The sequence below is a fragment of the Otolemur garnettii genome, unplaced genomic scaffold (genome assembly GCF_000181295.1).
Source record: "Otolemur garnettii isolate 467f Iridium unplaced genomic scaffold, OtoGar3 scaffold00081, whole genome shotgun sequence".
In the NCBI taxonomy this organism is placed as follows: domain Eukaryota; kingdom Metazoa; phylum Chordata; class Mammalia; order Primates; family Galagidae; genus Otolemur; species Otolemur garnettii.
In genome coordinates this window covers 3,024,878-3,048,431 of record NW_003852476.1, presented here as the reverse complement: position 1 = coordinate 3,048,431, position 23,554 = coordinate 3,024,878, and the positions used below count along the sequence as shown (strand labels likewise).

The 23,554-nt window shown below is 39.1% G+C and overlaps 1 protein-coding gene and 1 non-coding gene across 2 annotated transcripts in view; both read right to left on the bottom strand.

Moving 5' to 3' along the window:
* Nucleotides 1-7,968: 7,968 nt before the first annotated feature.
* Nucleotides 7,969-23,554, bottom strand: part of PSMA3 (proteasome subunit alpha 3) — a 29,084-nt gene continuing 13,498 nt past the window's right edge. Inside the window, exons 4-11 of the mRNA XM_003794412.3 lie at nucleotides 21,234-21,335; nucleotides 21,085-21,158; nucleotides 16,372-16,444; nucleotides 15,117-15,182; nucleotides 11,322-11,368; nucleotides 9,388-9,455; nucleotides 8,638-8,702; nucleotides 7,969-8,132 (exon numbers count right to left, since the gene is read on the bottom strand). Of these exons, the coding sequence (XP_003794460.1) occupies nucleotides 8,088-8,132; nucleotides 8,638-8,702; nucleotides 9,388-9,455; nucleotides 11,322-11,368; nucleotides 15,117-15,182; nucleotides 16,372-16,444; nucleotides 21,085-21,158; nucleotides 21,234-21,335 (540 nt within the window). The 3' untranslated portion in view covers nucleotides 7,969-8,087. The remainder of the gene's footprint in view (nucleotides 8,133-8,637; nucleotides 8,703-9,387; nucleotides 9,456-11,321; nucleotides 11,369-15,116; nucleotides 15,183-16,371; nucleotides 16,445-21,084; nucleotides 21,159-21,233; nucleotides 21,336-23,554) is intronic.
* Nucleotides 18,291-18,397, bottom strand: LOC111726819. Its single transcript, XR_002774510.1, has one exon. It is a non-coding gene; the product is annotated as a U6 spliceosomal RNA (small nuclear RNA).

The following is a 23,554-nucleotide window of genomic DNA, read 5'->3' as shown; positions in this document are numbered from 1 at the left end:
ACCAGCCTGAGCCAGAGCGAGACCTTCTCTAAAAATAGCTGAACAGGCGTTGTGGTGGGCGCTTTTAATCCCAGCTTTTCGGGAGGCTGAGGGAGGAGGATATCTTGAGCCCAGGGGTTTGAAGTTGCTGTGAGCTAGGCTGATACCATGCACTATAGCCCAGGCAACAGAGAGACTCTCAAAAAAAAAAAAAAAGATTACCATTATTTCCTTGGTATTGCCTTAAGAATAATTCTAAATTATGTTAGGAGAATCCTTTTGGCTTTTCCTAAAAAAAAAAAAAAAAGTAATAACTCCCATTCTCATATGGATCTCATAGTTCAACTCTTCATTTAAGTGAATTTTCCTCAAATGCCACTTTGTGGTTCAGTATAGTAGAAATTAAATATAAAGTCCAAATCATAAGCTTTGAAGACAAACTCAAAATATATATTGCTCTTCAACAAATCTTCATGACAAGGTGGCGCACGCCTGCAGTCCTAGCACTTTGGGAGGCAGAGGACAGGAGTTCAAGACCAGCCCCTCCCCAAATAATTATAATTGACTGAGTGTTGTCCCAGCTAATGGGCAGGAGAATTGCTTGAACCCAGGTGTTTGAGGTTGCTATAAGTGATGACATTATTGGACTCTACCTAAGGCAACTGAGTGAGATTCTTCTCAACCCCCCCGCCCCAAGACACATATTCTGTAACATATTTGGTTGGTAAATATTAATCTGAAATGTTTTCATGTTCTGTATATTTTGAGTTCCATTGTAGATTCATGAATAAAGTCACTAGCAGAGGGAAAAAATAAAGGGAGGATAAGACATAATCATTTAGTGATTTTATAAGTAGAAGGCTTCCAAAGTATAACCTAAAAGGCAACAATTTATTTCCTATTTTTTGTGTTATCTATGTTCTTTAGAGAACTTATGTTGAATCAAAGACTAGGATATATTTTTTGGATTAAAATTGAATGTCCTTTACTGAAACTATAAAATAATGTTATGCCTTAAAGAATAGATTTGTCCGGTGTACTTAGAATGGCGTAATGAGAAGGGTCCTAGGTGTCGCAACCCCTAAGGCCCTGGTCTTGGTGCTGCAGGAAGGAACCAGGCGTGACACGGATTAGAAGTACAAGCTTCCAGGAGGCGGGCTAACCTTGAGTGCAGGGTAGCCCAGAGCCTGTCTGCAATGGCTATTTATTAAAGTTACACACAACAGGTGTGGAGAGTTAAGGTAATTACATACTAGGGCTACATGCCTAAGGATTGCCACCTGCTCTTCCCTCACGTGTTCTTTCCCCACAACCCTCATGAAGATGTACTAAGCATCTGGGCACTGCCTGTGACTCAAAGGAGAAGGGCGCTGGCCCCAGATGCTGGAAGTGGTGGGTTCAAACCCAGCCCTGGCCAAAAACCAAAAAAAACAAAAAAACAAAAAAAAACAAACTACTAAACATCAATGTTTAACACACACAAGTTCCAGAACACTGACTTACTTGGGGGGTTGCCACCAAGTCACAAAACGTCTCTAGGTTGCCAGGAGACTGTCCTGTTCTCACCGTTTCCTTTTAATGTGATAAGAATCAGTAACTGTCTGTAAGCATGGTATCCATTCCTCTACATATCCCCCGTTTTTGTTTAAGACATTTTGGGGGTAGGATAAGGAAAAAAATAGCCATTGTTCTTTTCAGTAATTCTCGTGGAGGAGCTCCTCTTCCTGCGAGGCAAACGAACAAGAGAGCACATATAATAATTAACAATGAGGGTGCCAGTGAGGGCCTTCACAGAAAAAAAAAGAGAAATTAGTAACACTATTGGAAATGCTTTTTAATTTCAGTTCCTGTGCCAGATTGCAATCATTTAGTAAAGGTTTCAGGTATATGTTGTTGTAAATCTATCCAAAAATGATATTATGTTGTTTCAGCCTAGCTAGGCACAGGGGGAGACATGCCTTCTCCATGTCAAACAATATGGGAATGGTTGGCTATGGTAGTTCTTAGAAAAACCAATGAATTTCTCTACCTAACTGTCGAGGGCTGACCTGTGGGGTCTTCAATCAATGACACTTCCATAGGAAGTATTAACTACCGCCCAAGGTTTCTTGTCTCTGTGCATTGTCCACTGCACCCATTATAAATGGGTAGTAACAGGCATGATGCAGATTGGAATGTTAGGTGGGGGAAAGGTAGTGTCATACCCTTTCCAAGTTGAAGTCTGGAGAAGCAGCATGGTTTTTATCTCACGGCACACTTGAACATACAGTTGAACTTATGTGGCCGTAGCACACTTAAATATGTTGATCAAAAGAAAGAGTTAAAAGAATATACTTACTCTACTTTGAGCTTATTTTGAAAATAATTAACTTTTTTTTTTTCTTGAGACAGTCTCAAGCTGTCACCCTGGGTAGAGTGCCATGGCAACATCATAACTGATAGCAACCTCCATCTCTTGGGCTCAAGCAGTCCTCTTGCCTCAGTTTTTTATATTTTTAGTAGTGATGGGATCTTGCTCTGGCTCAGGCTGGTCTCAGTCCCATGAGCTCAAGCAATCCACCCACCTTGGCCTCCCAGAGTGCTAGGATTATAGACATGAGCCATGGCGCCTGGCCATAATTAACTATCTTTAAATTTTTTCAGGACACACTTAAGATCCTGTTACAGTACACCAGTATGCCACAGCACATCAGCTGAAAGTCACTGGTCTAGCAGGGGTCCTCAAACTTTTTAGACAGGGGGCCAGGTCGCCATCCCTCAGACGGTTGGAGGGCCAGACTGCAGGCTCTGGGACGAGTCAGCTGCTAAGCAGGACAGGCAGTGGCGCCTGGTAGGCTGGATAAATGTCCTAGGCGGTGCCACATGTGGCCCACGAGCCGCAGTTTGAGGACATCTGGCTAGAGCTTTACCAACACTTAATGAGATCAGAATGTGTGCAGTTTTAATTATACATATATTAATAGATGTAGAGTGGCATCTCGTGATTTAACAGAGCATCTTTTTGCATACATGTTTACTATCCATGTATATTTAGAGACAGAGTCTTACACAGCAACCTCAAACTCCTGGGCTTAGGCAATTCTCTTGCCTCAGCCTCCCAAGTAGCTGGGACTGCAGGTGCCTGCTAGAACGCCCAGCTATTTTTTTGTTGCAGTTTGGCCAGAGCTGGGTTTGAACCCACCACCGTTGGTATATGGGGCTGACACCCTGCCCACTGAGACACAAGAGCCACCCATACTTGGCCTATTTTTAAAACTAGGTTTCACCCAGGCATGGCTCATGCCTGTTATTCTTGTGCTCTGGGAGACTGATGCAGGTGGATTGCTTGAGTTCAGGAGTTGGAGACTAGCCTGAGCAAGAGTGAGACCCCATCTCTACTAAAAACAGAAAAACAGACAAGAGGATGGTTTGAGCCTGAGTTGGAGGCTGTTGTGAGCTATGCCACAACACTCTACCCAGGGCTATAGCTTGAGACTGTGACACACACACACACACACAAAACTGGTTTCATATTGTTCAACTTAAAGGTTATGAACACAAGTTCTTTGTCAGGTGTGATTTGCATATATTTTTCCCCGAATTTTTCTTGTCTTTTTTTTTCTTTTTTTTTTTTTTTGAGAGACAGTGTCTTACTCTGTTGGCTAGATGAAGTGGTACAGTGGCACAGTCATGGCATTATAGCCTCCAACTCCTAGGGTTGAAGCTATCTCCTGCTTCAGGCTCCTGAGTAGCTGGGACTATAGTTGTGAGCCAACGCACAGGCTAATTTATATTTTTTTGTAGAGATAGGGTCTTGCTATGTTGTACAGGATAGTCTCACACAAAAGAGATACTGAGTTCAGGGATCCTCCCACCCCAGCCTCCCCAAAGTGCTTGGGATTATAGGTGTGAACTACCATGCCCAGTTTTGTCATTCTCTTAAGTGTTTTTAATCAGCAGCTTTTAATGTTGAAAGTTTGTCCATTTTTTCCTTTCATAGATCATGCATTTGGTGTAGTATCTAAGAAGTCTTTCTTAAATTAGTCACACAGGTCTTACATGTTTTATTATAGAAGTTTCTTAGTTTGAGGTAGACTTTGGTCTGTGATCACTTTTGGTTTACCTAAGGTGTGGCTTGAGGACTTTGTTTTGGGTGATTTTTTCTCTCTTGCATGTGTAAGTTCCAGCAACACTTGTTGAAAAACACTATCCTTTCTCCATTAATTTGGCCTCTCACCTTTGTCAACCACTATATTTTGTGAGTATTTTTAGATTGTTCTGTTAGTAATGTGGACAACATGAACTTCATAAAGTAAGTCTTTAAATCAGGTCGTGTCAGTCTTCTCATCTCACGTGTTCTTTTTCAAAATTTGTCTCTTCTAATTCCTTTACTTCCCTTGTATGAATTTTATAAACAGTTTGTTGTTTTCTATCCCCCCTCCCCCAAAAAGGCTCTCGGGAGTTTGATTAGGTTTACATTGAATTGTTTGGGAAGAAGTGACATCGTAACACCACAATTTCTAGTAACTTTATTTTGTTATCATTTTGTCATTTTCAACTTTAAAATCTTCTGTAAATTTATACCTTATTACCATTTTATGGAAGTGGTACTTCACTTCAATTAACTTGCCCAAGGTCACACCATTAAATGAAAAAGTCTGAAACCTACAAGAGCTTATAAACCAAAGTCCTGGTTTTAATTTCCGTGCTAGCTACCAGTAGCTTTTTTAAATTGTTGTGACTGTATTAGGACAGAGAGGAAACCCTAACTTCAGTTAACAAGCAAAATCCCTTTAACTCCACTTTTACAACATTGTATATCCCCCCCCCACATTTTATTTATATATAATTTTTTTTTTTTTTACAGAGACAGTCTTACTTTGTCACCCTCGGTAGAGTGCTGTGGCGTCACAGCTCACAGCAACCTCCAGCTCTTGGTCTTGAGCCATTCTCTTGCCTCAGCCTCCCGAGTAGCTAGGACTATAGGCACCTGCCACAAGGCCCAGCTATTTTTTAGTTGTTGTTGTAGTTTGGCCAGGCGAGGTTCAAACCCGCCACCCTCTGTATGTGGGGCCAGCGCCCTACTCACTGAGCCACAGGCACCACCCACATTTTATATTTTCTAAGGTTCACTTTTCCAGAACTGTTAAGATAAATCAGGGTTATCTTAGTTTAGAAGCCTCTGAGCAATATATTCCAAACTAGTGTTTAAAAGTAGTACACCTTATCCTTCAGTTAATTAGTATGAATTACTAAATGTGTGCCTCTGGCATTTGAATGCTTATGTGTGTAACAGTCATGATCCAAAGACATGATTTGTTTTTAAACAACTAGACTGGAGAATATACAGTAATTTTATTATAGTTAAGCAACAATAGATGCATACACATGGTCAGTGGTATAACAAAAGTCATCATTACTTGGTTGGGGTTATAAGTAGCCACACTCCTACTCATTTCATGTTTTGTAGTTCCTTTTTAATAAAAAAAAAAAAAGTGTGACAACTATTAAATAAGAGACATGCAATGGGCTCTGAAGAGGGAGAAATTTGACAGAGGGCTTTCTTTGGCAGGTTAGTGAGAGTCCTTAGAAATTCCAGTTGAGAAAGAGTCTAGGTATGGGGAATACAATATGGACAGGGAGGGGTATAGGAAAATATAGTAAATCAACTCTGAGTTCCGTATTCAAAAGTGTAAGGTATTAAAAAGTTAGAGAAATAGTACTAGGAGTTAGTGTTGTACATTAAGACATTTTTCACTTAGGGTTGCCATCAGCATTTTGATATGTGTTTTTTTTTTAAATGAATTTATTATCTAGTCTTTTTTTTTTTTCTAAAGAGACAGATTCTCACTCTGTCACCCTCAGTAGAGTGCGGTGGCGTCAGAGCAAGCTCCAGCTCCTGGGCTAAGGCAATTCTCTTGCCTCAGCCTCCTGAGTAGGTGGGACTACAGGAGCTCGCCACAACACCCAGCTATTTTTTTTTTTTTTGGTTGCAGTTTGGCCGGGGCCAGGTTCGAACTGGCCACCATTGGTATATGGGGCCGATGCCCTACCTAATCGGCTCTACCCACTGAGCCACAGGTGCTGCCCATTATCTAGTCTTAATTTAACTCAGTAAGATACTCTTCTCACGGGACAAGCAGTAATCAGTTGAACATTCATGACCTACAACTTGATTTTCGTTTTTTTTTTTTTTTGGAGACAGAGCCTCAAGCTGTCCCCCTGGGTAGAGTGCCATGGCATCACAGCTCACAGCAACCTCTAACTCCTGGGCTCAAGCAAGTCTCCTGCCTCCCCCTCCCAAGTAGCTGGGACCACAGGCGCTGGCCACAATGCCTGACCATTTTTTGGTTGCAGCTGTCATTGTTGTTTGCCGGCCGGGCTGGATTAGATCCCGCCACCTTAGGTGTATGTGGCTGGCGCCTTAGCCACTTGAGCCACAGGCTCCAAGCCACAACTTGATTTTCTTATTTTTTAGGTCTCTTTATGAATGGTAGAAATAAAAGAAAATGGGTAATTCTTATCAGATAAGTGCTCTTCAGTCTAAATGCCTTATTTGTGTAATAATTCCTAAACCAAATCTTGATTCTTAAAACATTTTTTTAGTTACCAGTATCAAGATAATTTATGGTGATAAGGTAATCAGTCTTTTCTGAAAATAAACTTTGTATTCATGTGCAAGTAGAGCATACCAACTTTTTTTCTCAAAGAGCCTAGTTCCATCTTCTATCTAGGGGCCAGTGGTGGATACAAAGTACCCCTACAACTTAACCTAATGTTACTTACTCTGTGTTTAGTGTGTATGAAAATTCATTTCTTTTTCTTTGATAATAGCTACAGAGTCATGTGTACCTGTTTACACAGTTTCAGATTATACTGTGGTACATACAACAGCTGAGATGCTCTCATTTAGCTTCATTAGAACCAATGTCTTCTCTTAAAAAGAGTTCATAACCGTACTAATGTTAACTGAAGAAGAGACATACTCAAAACATAATGAAAATAGAAAACTGATGGACTATTTGTACTCTGGAACCTTGGCAAAGTATAGGAATGCCCAATTATCTCAGGGATAGTCAATTTACTAGTTGATGGAGATGTTTCTCCTTCTCACTCTGAGTTAAATGTATGAGTTGTAGGATGTAGCAGGTAATGTTACATAAGAAGCCATAGTAACAAAACACTAACTTTCAGTTGTTTGCACAGTAGTTAGCTATTCATGTATAATGATTTGCTATTTAAATGACACAAATGCACAAAGCCCAGCAATACCCTGCAGCTAAACTCTATAACCAGATTATCTCCTTAGGAAATAGTAACACCTGAATGAAGAGATACTGGCAAGAGTCCAGTAGAGGGTGTGCATCCCTGGCCTGACTTCAAGTTGTTTGTTCTTGGTGTGACAAATGCTTTTCAGGTTTGACAGCTGTTCTTCCAGGCCACATTAGTGATTATTCCACCTAGTAACAGTTCTGTTTACAGAGCATTTTTATGTGTATTTCTGTTTATTTTTAGCATGGAAACTTTCTGGGTATTTTTATTTGAACTTCACAAATCAAGAGATTTTTCAAGTGACAAAAAAGGGACTTTATTGATCAGCGAATCCACTCTTTCTCACCACAATAAAGGGAAAAAAGTAAAAAACATTCTTAACATTTATAAAAGATCTATTTTTGAAAAAACTATTGCAAATAGAAACATTTTTCATCTGTATCCACCTAAAGATAAACAGTGGCTGATGACCACCAATCATTTTCACTAAATACAAAGGTGGGTGATAGTATAAATTATTTTGCTTATTAAATTGGTAGGTTCTTTTAAGAACTCAGGAAAATAAAATGTTTAAATTTCAGATGAGTGATGAAATAGGAGTTTGAATTCATCTGATTCTAAACCTTCAATTTATAGTACTTTAATTAAGGAATTTGTAAGTAGGCATAAGTCTATATTTTTTAAGTAGCCTCAATTACCCCTAACCAATTTTGTCAGGCAGATATTAACCCAGCTTTGATAGTTAACAAGACAAAAATTTAATGAAAATTGGCAGTAACTATGTATGATCCACAGGGCTGAATAGTTACATGGGACTGCAGTAGAAATTTAAAATAGAACAGATAATGGAGGAAAGGTTACATATTATCATCATCTGATTCATCTTCTTCCTTCAAAGACTCCTGTGAAGAAAAAAATCAGTGTGTAAATTTTTTAAATATTGTGATGTCCAATAACTGTGGGGGAAGTTAAGATACATCAACCTGCACTAAGTACTTGTCTTTAAACAATTTCTTCTAACATGAAAAGTGAACAGTGTTTTAGAGCAACAGTTCTCAACCTGTGGGTCTCGACCCTTTTTAACAATGAAAATACATTGTAGCATTAGGAAGGTTGAGAACCACTATTTTAGAAGATACTTGAGGAAAAAGAGGATTAAGTAAATCCTGCTCTAACAATAATATCCTTGATAGACTATATACATATGGAAGCATTAAATAGCCTGAGAATCCCTTTCAACTTTCATGAAACACTTTTTCTTTTGGAAACAAGGCAACTTTGTCCTCACTAAAGAGAACCTAGAAAACTTCTTAAGTTCAACTGCACCCTGCTGTTCACTAACAGAACCAGCCAAATTTGTTTTTTATTCAACACGCTATTTAGAGAATGTTTTACGCTTTGGCTTACCTTAGCGTATTTCTCTGCTTCTTCCCTTATATCTTTTGGAACAATTTCATGTCTTCCTTTAGTTACTGTAAATTAAGCCATACATTTAAATTAATTAAAGATGAGAGCTATATTGTGATTTACCCAACCCATAGGTAATGAATGACATTACAAAACTGTACTATGAGTAATACAAGATGCTTTGAACTTGTTTCCATGTTTCCTCAACATGAGATCATGTGTGCCCAAATTAAGCTCTTATGGAAATGAAGAATAAATTATGCTATGATTTATAAATCCTGGACATTAAGCTATAACATGACTGGATTAGATAAATTTTTAGATGACCTGCCTTGAAACCCTGTGGTTACTATGCTGGAAAGAAGAAAATTGGTGATTTTTCAGTAATCTCTTTTTTTGAGACAGTTTCACTTTGTTGCACTTGGTAGAGTGCCATGGCATAATATCTCACAGCAACCTCAAACTCCTGGGCTTAAGCAATTCTTTTGCCTCAGCCTTCTGAGTAGCTGGGACTATAGGTGCCTGCCACAATGCCCAGCTATTTTTTGGTTGTAGTTGTCATTGTTGTTTGGCAGGCCCAGGCTGGGTTTGAACCTGCCACCTCCAGTGTATATGGCTGGCACCCTATCTGCTGAGCTACAGGCGCCAAGTCTGATTTGGCTTTCTTTATATCAGAAAGGGCACCCAGTGGTACAGTTAGATACAGTACAGATAACTCGTTATCAAAATGAATATGCAAAAATAACTTACATTCACCAACCCAGCTGAGTTCTAGTTCAAAAGCTTTATCCTTAACTTCATCATGTACTATGTAAATTCTAGAATAGAAAAGAGAAAGTTAACATTTATGGTCACCTTCAAAGATTGTACTGTAGTATACCCACAAACAGTAAAAATTAGAACACAAATCCAAAATGAAAATATTTACATATAAAATTATACAGACACAATTTATAAGTCTATACTGAACACTAAAAAAGATAGTAATTTACATAGAGATTATAATAAAATTAAATCTACAAATATTAAATATAATGTATAACACTGTCAATTCAGTTTATTTTGATATACTGTTTAAAAGACAGGGATTCAATGAGAAAAGGCCATTGTTTACTATGCCTTGTCAGGATTTTTTTTCTGTTCATTAACCATTTTTCTTTAAAAAGAGATGGAGACTCTCAATGTCAGGCACCTGAAGTGCAGTGATGAGTACAGAACACTGCAGCCTTGAACTCCTGGTCTCTAGGGTTGCTCCTGCCTTAGTCTCCCAAGTATCTGGGCTACTTAAGAACCATCTAATTTGTGTGCTTGTCTATTAGTGGTCAGCCTACAGTTTCTTGGCAGTATACTATCTTTGTTAACTCTTTGACTATTTTATAATATGCCATTTATCCTGGCCTTTACACTGTAGGACATGAGAAGCTGCAGCAAACAAAGAAGCATTTTAGTGCAACATATTGAAGTAATAGACAGGCCAGGGGCACAGTGGCTCATGCCTTTAATACCGCACTTTGGGAGGCTGCTTGAGCTATCTTGATGGTGACCCTATTAACCGAGGCATGTCACACTTTTTTAGGATGAATTTGCAAAATTAATTCTGCAGCCTTATATAAACCATCCATGTTTTAGTACCTGTTCTAACAATGTTTTGAAATACTTCTTACAATTTTTTTTTTTGAGACAGAGTTTCACTCTGTCATCCTGGGTAGAGTGCTGTGGCATTATAGCTCACAGCAACCTCAGACTCTTAGGCTCAGGTGAGCCTCTTGAGTCAGCCTCTGGAGTAGCTGGGACTACAGGCACCCGCCACAACACCAGGCTAGTTTTTCTATTTTCAGTAGGGATGTAGTCTCGCTCTTCCACAGACTGGTTTTGAACTCCTGAGCTCCTGCCTTTGCCTCCCCGGAATGTTAGGATTGCAGGCATGAGCCACCACACCTGGCCTTGCTATAAAAATTTTTGTGATAAATCTGAAAAAGCAAAACTATCTTTACCAAAGAAATAGCAGTTGAGCCAGTTTCATGGATTATGTACAGACAATCAGCTATAAACCAATAATAAAGTGTAAGCTTTCTTGGAGGCAATCTAACATTATTTGGGACTTAGGAGAAAGCCAGGAGCTAACAAAGCCCCTAAAGGTCCACTGTTTGCCCTCCTACCCTTAACCTGTCATTTAACAAGGGTTTATTTTGGTGAAAACTGTTTTTTCCCCATTCTGTTATTACTTGAAAATGTAACTTGGTGGCTCGGCACCTGTGGCTCAAGCAGCTAAGGTGCCAGCCACATACACCTAAGGTGGCGGGTTCGAATCCCCAGCCTGGGCCTGCCAAACAACAATGATGGCTGCAACAAAAAAATGGCCGGGCATTGTGGCGGGCGCCTGTAGTCTCAGCTACTTGGGAGGCTAAGGCAGGAGACTCGCTTGAGCCCAGGAGTTGGAGGTTGCTGTGAGCTATGATGCCATGGCACTCTACCCAGGGGGATAGCTTGAGGCTCTGTCTCAAAAAAAAAAGGAAAATGTAACTTGGTTAAAAGTATATTCTCCTCCTTAATGAAGTCTCTTAAAATGTTACATTCACTTTCTACAACTTTAAGTGATCACCAAACAAAACAGCCTCTTGGATTTCACATAACTTATATTGAAAGGTCACATTATGGAGATGGAAAGGAAAATTCCAACTTACATTTTTGCAACTTCTTTAACAATATCCCGGCAGGTCATTTCTTTCATCTACAGAAAATAAAATGTACATTAATTGTATGAGTCAAAAGAACACCACTTCTGCTTGTGTAACTATTTTTTCAACTGCTATCAATAACCCATCTTCTTGAGATATATCTGGATATAAAACCAAGGAAAATAACTGAAAAAAGAAAAAAAAACAGAACTGAAGTTTTCTGATTTACAACTTAATAGATAACCCATAATTACCATTAACTTTGTGATAAAATTTATAAAAGCCCAGAGCCCTTTTTGAATCTATTGTGAGGTAGACCCTGAAGACTGGAGAAGAAATCTGATTTTTTTATAGCTAATTCAGGACAATGAAATGTAAATAATCCATGAATACCTACTATATACAAGGCACAGAAAGATGAAGTAGGATAAATTATCCCTCACAGAACAAGGGATGCATAATAGCTTTTAGATGCCACTGCTTGCTTTTTGAATTCTACTGAGGTGAGAAAGTGAGACTGTCTAAGAAATAAATTTTGTGGGTAAAAACATCTAAATTAAAAGTGATCTACAGAACAAATTCAACATGAACCTCAACAGGTAGAAACAGACCAGAGTGTTGGGACTGCTGAGTCACTTTGATTTCCTGGGCTATTGGACTGATATTTCAGGGTCAGTGACAGTGTACATAAACCAATGCTGAAGCACACAGGGATGTAATGTCATGCCTGCAACTCTGCTTCAAATAAGACATAGGAAATAAATACAGACAAAATGTGGAAAATCAACCGAAGTCTAAATAAAGAGGTCTGTTATAATCCTATGATGTTTATATAATTTCATGTTAAATTGGACATGAAAGGAAGAGAAAGGGCTCGGCTCCTGTGGCTCAAGCTGCTAAGGCGCCAGCCACATACACCTAAGGTGGCGGGTTCGAATCCCCAGCCCGGGCCCGCCAAACAACAATGATGGCTGCAACCAAAAAATGGCCAGGCGTTGTGGCGGGCGCCTGTGGTCCCAGCTACTTGGGAGGCTGAGGCAAGAGACTCGCTTGAGCCCAGGAGTTGGAGGTTGCTGTGAGCGTGATGCCACGGCACTCTGCCCAGGGGGACAGCTTGAGGCTCTCAAAAAAAAAAAGAAAGGAAGAGGAAGAATACTGATCTACCTATTTTTGCCCTTATTGGTTAAGTTCTGGGGATTTATTACATCCTTTAACGGCAAAGTTAAGCATGAAAAAGCACAGGTTAAATTGCAATACATTTTTACAATGGTCAAAGTCTTTATTTTTTAGTAAACAGTCTATCAAAAGAAACACAGGAGAACAGTGATACAGAGCAAGAGTCAGCAAATTCTTTCTATAAAGAATGAAGGAGTAAATGCATATTTTAGACTTTATTACAGGTCACATGGTCTAGTATGAAAACAGACTCAATGTAGCTGTGTTCTAGGAAAGCATCAAAAAGTGAGCACCAGCGGGCAGTAGTTTGCAACACCTTATTTGTAACATGGTTTTGTCATAAAGTGTAAGTCTTCCTAAAATCAAAAGTAATTTTTCTCAATTTTTAGCTGGGATTTATTCTTCTTCCCATTCCTTACTAGGATTTAACCACAGAAAAAGAAAAGATAATTGACTACTCTTAAATATGCTAATTTTCAAATTTCCACATAATACCATAGAAAGATGAAAACAGAAAAGGAAAAGAGTAGAAGGTGGGGACCTGGCACCACACCAGCGGAGTGTGTGATGGAGGAGAATACCATCTAAGTCTGGGTACTTGCCAGATAGGTTTTTAATCCAGGGTTGGTTGGGCTTAGGCTAAATGATCTATATGATCTACAAGGTCTTCATGTGAAATTTACTAAACAAGAACCATGATTAGGCTTTAATCTACAATGCGGCTTCTATAAATGTCAAACACTCATATACGTCCAGGCTTTAGAAAATGTTTATAAGTTAAATGAGTAATTATTAGTAAATATATATAAAATTTTATCTTGCTATATAGTTCACCAAAACTACTGACAAAATCACATGCATGGCTTTTTTTTCAGTTTTTGGCCAGGGCTGGGTTTGAACCCACCACCTCTGGCCTATGGAGCCCTACACTTTTGAGCCAAAGGCACGGCCCACATGCATGGCTTTTAGAGAAGTTTCTGACTGGCTAAGCAATAAAGACTCTGAGGCAACACTGTTTGAATATTAAGTAGATCAATTTATGGCTAAAAGGAAAACCAGATTAAGAAAACTTTTTCAGGGCTCGGCGCCTGTGGCTCAACCGGCTAAGGCGCCAGCCACGTACACCTAAGGTGGCGGGTTCGAATCCCCAGCCCGGACCCGCCAAACAACAATGACGGCTGCAACCAAAAAATAGCCGGGCGTTGTGGCGGGCGCCTGTGGTCCCAGCTACTTGGGAGGAGGAGGCAGGAGACTCGCTTGAGCCCAGGAGTTGGAGGTTGCTGTGAGCATGATGCCATGGCACTCTACCCAGGGGGATAGCTTGAGGCTCCGTCTCAAAAAAAAAAAAAAAAAAAAAGAAAACTTTTTCAGGCTGGGCATGGTGGCATTCCTTATCTAGCTAGGAGCAAAGTAAAGAAGCACCAGGGAGAACAGCCAGCACTTACCAAGACACTCAAGCTGTTTTCCAAAGAAAGCTATGATACAGGAAAAAGGTACTACGCATAACTTTTTATTATAGCAGTTTCTGTGATATTAATTCAAAATTTTAAACATCAAAATTCTCAAGCTAGGGCTCACAGGGATGCATCAAGGAGTGTGAAGGAATTTGTGAAATTATATAAAAAGGTGTATTTTTCTACATTAAAGCTTCATAGCAGGGCGGCGCTGTGGCTCAGTGAGTCGGGCGCCGGCTCCATATACCTAGGGTGGTGGGTTCAAACCCAGCCCCGGCCAAACTGCAACAAAAAAATAGCCGGGTGTCGTGGGAGGCACCTGTAGTCCCAGCTACTCGGGAGGCTGAGGCAAGAGAATCACCTAAGCCCAGAGGTTGCCGTGAGCTGTGACTTCACGGCACTCTAATAAGGGCAACAAAGTGAGACTCTGTCTCTAAAAAAAAAAAAAAAGCTTCACAGCAGTCATCAAAACCATGATGTGAAGCGGGCATGGTGGCTCACACCTATAATCCCAGTCCTTTGGGAGGTCAAGGTGGGTGGAATGTTGAGCTCAGGAGTTCAAGACCAGCCTGAGGTAGAATGAGACCCCATCTCTAAAAAACAGCCAGGTAGTATGGCAGGCACCTGTAGTCCCAGCTACTTAGGAGGCTGCGGCCAGAGGATCACTCCAGCCCAAGAGTCTAAGGTTGCTATGAGATGCAATGGTACTCTACCGAGAATGACAAGTGAGACTGACCAGATCCCGTGGCTGACGCCTATAATTCTACCACTTTGGGAGGCCGAGGCCAGTGGATGGCTTGAGCTCATGAGTTTGAGAACAGCCCGAGCAAAAGCAATACCCCATCTCTACTAAAAATAGAAAAACTGAGGGAAGAGGATCACTTGAGCCCAAGAATTGGAGTTTGCTGTGAGCTATAATGCCATGGCACTCTACCCAGGGTGATAGCTTGAGACTCTGTCTCAAAAGAAAAATAAAAAACAAAAAAATCCAAAGGGATCCATGATACAACTTTACAGATACTATGTTACTAGCTTTCGTGTTCAACCCCTGAGCAGCTTCAGAAAGTTCTGCTCTAAACATCAAGCTACAGTATCCTAAACTACTTGGTTTGTAGTGGTGAAACTTCACTGCATGATGACAACATAGCAAAATCCAAGCATTATTTATTACCTGAAGCTTTTCTATTTCTGTCTTTGCAGCTTGCCTGGCTTTGCCAATAGCACAGCCCCAATAACCCTATATAAAAACATAATGACATAATAGATAATCATTCATATCATTAATGACTACTACAGTTTCTATTTATGTAAGTTAATTAAAGGATGTTAAGACTCTAAAAGTATGGGAAAATGTCTAAACACATTCTGATGAATACCAAGGAACTTAAAAAACAATTAAAATATCAAATTTAATTTTACTATAGAAAAATCTAGATTCTTTTCAACAGAGATATAGCCAAAAAAAAACTATGTCATGATATACACTTTGAACTACAGACATTTTAGGGGACAGGATAAAAATATTTTAGCATTATGACAAGTAAAAAAGGAAATGATATATTTCTTTCTTTTTTTTTTTAATTTTTATTTATTTATTTATTTCAGTTTTTGACCGAGGCTGGGTTTGAACCCATCACCTCTGACATATGGGGCTGGCACCCTACTCCTTTGAGCCACAGGCACCACCCAGAAATGATATATTTCTAAGAGAAATAAGGTAATTACTGACTTCAATATTCTATAGCTTCCTGTTTTATTTAAGCTTTTTTAAAACATTGCAAATAAATACTAATGTTATAAAATATACTTGAATCTTCATTTTTCTCGATTAGTAAAATCTCAGAAGAAAACAAGAAAGGGACAGTTTAGAAAAGCTCCCAGAAATCCTATTTAACACCCTTCTAAAAACATGATATTCACTTTTAAAAATGAAAGAAAATCATTTCTAGCACTCTGGGAGGCTGAAGCAGGTGGAGTGCCTGAGCTCTCGAGTTCTAGACCAGCCTGAGCCAGAGCAAGACCTCATCTCTACAAATAGCCAGGCACTGTCGCAGGCACCTGTAGTCCCAACTACTCAGGAGGATGAGACAAAAGAGTCCAAGAGTCCAAGAGTCCAAGAGTTTAAGGTTGCTGTGAGCTGTGATGCCATGGTATTTTACCCAGGGCCACAAAGTGAGACTCTGTCTCCAAAAAAAAATCATATTCAAAATATCATATTCACTATACGGTTTCTATAAATATACTGAAAACTACTATAGAAATCATTTCTCTGCCTCATTGCCATAGGTTATTAATGATGAACTAGAAAACATTACTTTCCCTGAATAAGTTTTAATGGAATTTCATATTATCTCATCATCTAAATGAAACTTAAATGCCAATGAAATATCATTAGAATACAATGTCAAGTGATCAAAATGACTCACGTATGAAACACCTGATGGGTCGATCATGTAGAGTTGTGCACCATCATTCACACTGTAAGACCCTAACATAAAACTGCACAGAAGTAAACAAATCAATGATGAAAATTCTATTACAGTTTCTAAGAAAAATTACTAATCATATAGAAGTCATAGTAAATACCTTGATAAAGTACTTTGCATTAATTAAACCTAATACATATTAAGATATCTGTTCTTAATTCATGTGGCTTTGTTTGTTTAGTAGTAAACTTTCTGATGAAACTCTTTCCTCAGCAGTGCAGAGAAAGGAATAACAATAGACAGAAAATAATTAATGCAAGGGCTCAAAAAGTAACGGTATAAACACACAAAAAAGCTAAGGGAACAAAATTCCTCACTATGAGTACAATGAATCCAGGTCAAACTCTTTCCATCCTCCATTTTATTCCTCAGAATTCTTCCAGTCACTGTTCTGCAATAATCAAAACTTGTTCAATACTTTCTTTTTATTTTCAACAAATTTAAATTCAGCTATTAAATGATGGTATTTCTGAGTTTCTGAAATTACTATATATAGTCAGCCCTCCATGTCTGTTGAATTCCACATCTGTCGATTTAACCAACTATAGATTGAAAAGATCAGGAAAAAAAATGCCTGTACTAAACATGTACAGACTTTTTTCCTTGTCATTATTATCTAAACAATAAAATGTAACAGTTTTGTATATAGCACTTAATACTGCATTAGGTATTACGAAGTAATCTAGATATAACTTTAGTATGGAGGAGTACATTGGATATTTATTTTTCCATTCTTACAATACTTTACTAAGAAGAATATATTTCAACTCCATCCAGGTAAATGTAAAAGATGTAAAGTCTCCATCTTTATTAATGGCTGAATAATATTCCATGGTATACACGTACCAGTTTGTTGATGCATTTATGGGTCACTATGTTGCTGTCGGTAGAGTGCTATGACATCACAGCTCATAGCAACCTCAAACTCTTGGGCTTAAGCGATTCTCTTGCCTCAGCCTCCCAAGTTGCTGGGACTAGAGATGCCTCCTGCAACACCTGGCTAGGTAAAATGATTTTTGTCCTTCTGGGTAGATACTTAGTAATGGGATTGCAGGAAGGTCAAATGGAAGGTCTACTTTTAGATCTTTGAGGATTCTCCATACTTTCTCCAAAAAGGCTGTATTAGTTTGCAATCCCACCAGCAGTGTAGAAGCGTTCCCTTCTCTCCACATCCATGCCTGCATCTGGTGTTTTGGGACTCTGTAATCTCACTGCGGTTAGGTGGTATCTTAGAGCGATTTTGATTTGCATTTCTCTGATGATTAAAGAAGATGAGCATTTTTTGTCTTTGTTGGCTATTCGTCTGTCATCCTTGAAGAAGTTTCTGTTCAAATCTCTTGCCCATCTAGAGAGAGGTCTCTTTGCACTTTCTTATTGTTTACTTTGAGTTCTCTGTAGATTCTAGTTATCAAGCCTTTGTCAGATTCATAAAAAGTCTTCATGCAAAAATCTTCTCTCATTCTTAGGGCTGTCTGTTTGCTTTGTTTGTGGTACTCTTAGCTATGCAAAAGCTTTTTAGCATGATCAAGTCCCAGTTATTTATTTTTGATGTTGCTGCAATTGCTAAGGGTCTTTCTATAAGTTCCTTCTCAGGCCAGGATCTTCAAGTGTTTTCCCCACACTCTCTTCTAGAATTTTTATCGTTTTGGTTCTTAAATTTAAATCATTTATCCAATGAGAATCTATTTTTGTCAACATTGAGAGGTACAGGTCATTTCGGTCTTCTGCACGTGGATAACCAGTTCTCCCAGCACCACTTGTTAAATAAGGATTCTTTCCTTTCCCCATTGCATGTTTTTGTTAGGCTTATCAAAGATTAAATGATGATATGTGGCTGGGTTCATCTCTTAAATTCTCTAAAAAATATACAACGCTTCACGAATTTGTGTGTCATCCTGGCGCAGGGGCCATGCTAATCTTCTCCGTATTGTTCCAATTTTAGTATATGTGCTGCCGAAGCGAGCACTATGCCATTTTATATCAAAGACTTGAGCAACCTTGGATTTTGGTACCCCTGGGAGGTCCTGGAACCAATCCCTGACAGAAACCAAGGGACTATTATTTTCTTTGCTTTAGAGTAGAAAAGAGACCACCATTGGCTGGTCACGTGGCTCATGCCTGTAATGCCAGCCCTTTGGGAAAGTAAGGTGGAAGGATCACTTGAGGCCAGGAATTCAAGACCAGCCTGGGCAATACAGTAAGACCCCCACCTTTACAAAAATTTTAAAAATATTAGCCTGTATCTGCTGGGCATTGTAGCTCACGGCGTGTAATCCCAGCACTCTGTGAGGCTGAGGCAGGTGGATTGCCTGAGCTCATCTATTCAAGACCAGCCTGAGCCAGAGAGAGATCTTGTCTCTAAAAAAAACAGCCAGGTGTTGTGGCAGGCACCTGTAGTCCCAGTGACTTGGGAGGCTGCGGCAAGAGAATGGCTTAAGCCCAAGAGTTTGAGGTTGCTGTGAGCTGTAATGCCTTAGCACTCTACCGAGGGTGATATAATGACACTCTGTCTAAAATATATATATATATATATGTGTGTGTGTGTGTGTGTGTTTTATATATATTTATATATATAAGGTGGCATGGTAGCATGTGCCTGTGGATTTTTGGGGAGGCTGAGGTATAAGGATTGCTTGAACCCAAGAGTTCAATGAACTCTGACAGATCAAATCTCAAAACGAAAACAAAGAAAGAAACCAGAATCTTCTTAACATATGTTTTCACACACAGTCTATTGTCATAGCCAACACTAAGGCCATCATTCCTATTCATCTTCAACACTGGTATAAGACTTATCTTTCAGAATATAGATCTCTTTGCCCTTAATTTAAAACTCGTCAACATTTCCTTTGCTGAAACTCCTTAGCATGGGAATCACAGACTTCTGGATGACTGAGCCCCTTCTTACACCTTCAATACCATCTCTAAACCTTATACTCTACATTCCAAGTATACTTAACTACGTCCGCAATACCTGAAATGCCCAAGTATATCAGTCCCTCTGCTAGACTACCCTACGTCTCATGTCCTTTTTTTGCTGCTACTTCAGAAACAGGCCATTCCCTAATTATTGCCCCACTATACTCATTACATACCTTTATCATACCCACTCTTAAAGATTTTTCTCAAGGTCACATCCCTGTGTGTATGACTGACTCCTATGCCTAATAAATGTTTCCTGATTCCCTTAAAAAGAGAAGTTAACAGATGGACTGAGAGCTCAGTTGAAAGGTTAAAAAGGAAAGGTATGCTACACCGCCTGAAAGTAGAGTGTTTCACAATGTAATTTAAATGAGAACCTTAAGAATAACTAATGTAACAAATATCCACAGATCTTATCTACTGCCAATACAATAAAACCCAGGTTTTCTTTAACACCTGTTTCTTAATAATTAAATATGGCTGATTATAAACAACTCAAAGAGAGGACTATAGGTAAGCACTCAGATGGCAGCAAATGTATTCCTTTGATCAAAGATGACTTTTTTTTCCTGAGACAGAATCTCACTCTGTTGCTCCAGGCGGTAGGAGTGCGATATCATCAGCCTAGCTCACAGCAATCTCAAATTCCCAGGCTAAAGCCATCCTCTCACCTCAGCCTCCCATAGTGCGAGGATTACCATTTTTAGCCACTGCACCTGGCCACAGACTTTTTTTTTTTTTTAATAGAGACAGAGTTTTACTTTGTGGCCCTTGGTAAGTGCTGTGGCATCACACGGTTCACAGAGACCTCCAAATCCTGGGCTCAAGCGATTCTCTTGACTCAGCCTCCTGAGTAACTGGGACTACAGGTGCCCGCGGCAATGCCTGGCTATTTTTTTTTTGCAATTTGGCCAGGGCTAGGTTTGAACCTCCACCCTTAGTATATACAGCCAGCACCCTACCCACTGGGCAACAGGCGCCGCCCCAAAGAAGACTTTTTTAAAACTTAAAAATCAAGCTTGTCGGGGCAGTGCCTGTAGCTCAAAAGGGTAGGGAGCTGGTCCCATATGATGGAGGTGGTGGGTTCAAACCCAGCCCCGGCCAAAAACTGCAAAAAAAAAAACCAAGCATGCCTTTTCATTTTAGGAAAATCTAGACATGACAAGTGTTCTCTGTGAAGCCATGTTCGAGTACTTACAACTTCCAGATCTTTTTACAGCTGAATCCCCATTTTCCTCCCCCAAAATACCAACATGTCACTTTAACAACAGAAAATGTAGCTAATGGGAATTGTGAAACATAGTTTTGTATTAATTAATTGCTGTTAAAAGAAAAAAATTCATTTAAAAGCATTTAACCCAACTGCTTAAAGTATATCACATGGAAATTAATGATAAAACTAAAGTCTAATTGGCAGCTTGACGTCAACATGATATATAACTAAAATCAGCTAATAATTTCCTAAGGATCTCAGGGACTAAATAACAGAGAATGTTTTACAGTCAGATTGTAGGTTTTAGTATGAGTTTTTTGTTTTATGATCACTTCACATCTGTGTAGTCCCTTTCACTATTCAAATGATTCTATGTGTGCCATTTTATCTCATCATTGCCATAATACTTTGTAGTAAGAGTTCATATTTTTAAAAGTGTACAAAAGGCTAAGATGCTGGGGAAAATAAATACATATACAGTACAGACCTGACTTTTAAATAGCTCACAAATTTCATACCTGCAGCCAAAAGGTCTCACAGCACTGTAGAGTGTGTATGCATGGACATACATGGCCACTCTGTCTGCAAGATGCTGTGGGGGACAGAAGAGCGTATTAATAAACTTCCATGACAGTTCAAAAGGTTCCTCAAGATGTTATCAACTTACTTTGAGTGGAATGTTATAGCCAAAGTTAGATCTAAAGTTGGAAGCTTCTTCTCTTGCTATGTCTGCTAAAGAACGAGCATCTGCCAACAAGCCTGCTACTGCCTGGAAGAAAAGCACTCATTTAAAAGAGAAAATTCTATCACAAATCAAAGAAAGTCTGCCATTATTACAGTTATTGATACATGTATTTTATAAAAAGTATTACAATTAAAAATAAATGTTTTGCTTAATGGCCTTTGTAAGGCATTTTGATGCTTGGGTATAGAAATTTCCTAAGTATGACTTCATTATTTGGTCTAACGGTCACATACACAAGAAATATTTTCTATCATAAATCTTCTTCTCTCTGTTATTACTCACATCATTATAAAGAATAAAAACCACTGGTCTTGATCAAAGTTGATCTTTTCTTTCAAGTTAATTCAAAGGTGAGCATCTCCAATCTAAAAATGTGAAATCTGCAATGCTCCAAATCTGAAAGTTTTTGTATGCTAATATGGTGCTCAAAGAAATACTCACTGGAGATTTTGCAATTTCAGATTTTTTTGGATTAGGGATGCTTAACCTGTACATGTGTAATTTAAAAATGTCCCTGAATTTAAAAAACATAGAGTTGGGCACAGTGGTTCATGCCTGTAATCCAAGCAACTTGGAAGCTGAAGCAGAAGGAGCACTTCAGTGCAGGAGTTCAGTACAGAAGACCAGCCTGGCAACATAATGAGACCCCATCTGTTTAAAAAAAATGAACCATGCACAGTTGTACATGTCTGCAGTCCCAGCCACTAGGGAGGCTGAAGTGAGAGGATCCTTTGAGTCCAGGAATTCAAGGCTGCAGTGAACTATGATCCTACCACTTCATTCTAGCCAGGGTGACAAAGACAGTCCCTGTCTTTCAAAAATAAAAAAAATTGATGAATCTTGTCCCATGTATTTTTGGATAAGGGGTACTCAATCTTCAAAAGCACAATCATCACTTCTCAGCCTTTTGGCTAAGATCAAGTGTAAAAGGCGCAATCACAAATGTTACTTTTCAACTTACTGGCTAATAAACTGCAATGAAAATTATTAGTCTTTCAAGATTAAGGTCTGGTTCAAGTTGGTGTTTGGAAAAGAAAAGGAAAGAGAAGGAAAAAAAGAAAAGTTTTGTGTTCCTCAGAGTGTGCTGAAATGCCCTGGGGCACTATAGTGAAACATAGGTTAGCAGGGGACATTTTAAGTTTAGAGGAAGCAACTGTAGAAGAACTTCATTAGATCATTAGATCATTTTAGTACATTCTTTCCAATGACGTATCTTTGAGAAGGTAGGTTGTTACTGGTTGCTGTGATAAAAGGTACTATGCAAAAAACTCAATGTGAAAATCAGAGGAGCAACATCTGATTCCATGGTTTAGGAAGCTGTGCACTGTACACAGTAATTGTGGTTGGTTAGACATGAAATAAAATATTTTAATTTTTAAATAAAAATATCTTTCTTTGATTCAATTTTTTATTTTTCAAAAAGCTAAATTTTTAGGACTTGAATGCTAAGTGTTTAGACTTAAATATCAATAAAACCATTAAGTGTTTTTGGCCCAGAGAATCTATGAAAAAAAATTACTGAGATACTTAAGTTACCAAGGACCCAAGAGTTTGGAAATTGCTAGCTTAGGAGATTTACAGAATTTAAAAGTGCTATCAGAATCTCAAATACTCTTTTTCTACTGTTACAGTGGTAATGCTTAACACATACTGAGTACTCATTACATATTAATCACTTTTTCTTTTACATAATTTTTAACATCTTAACAACCATATTTGTAAGTACTATCACCCTTGTTTTGCAGGTAAGGAAATGGGTATTTACTTTTTATTTTATTTATTTATTTTAAGACAGAGTCTCACTATGTCACCCTCAGTAGAGTACCCTGGTGACACAACTGACAACAACCTCAAACTCTTGGGCTTAATCGATTCTCTTCCCTCAGCCTCCCAATTACCTGGGACTACATGCACCCGCAACAATGCCAACTATTTTTGGGTTGCAGTTGTCATTGCTGTCCAGCAGGCCCAGGCCAGGCTCGAACCGGCCAGCCTCAGTTAATATGGCCAGCGCTCTACTCACTGAGCTCCGCCCTACTCACTGAGCTACAGGTGCTGAGCCAGGAAGTGGGTATTTAGAATAACTTCCTCTGCTCGGCGCCTATAGCTCAACCGGCTAAGGTGCCAGCCACGTACACCTAAGGTGGCGGGTTTGAATCCCCAGCCCAGACCCGCCAAACAACAATGATGGCTGCAACCAAAAAATAGCGTTGTGGTGGGCGCCTGTGGTCCCAGCTACTTGG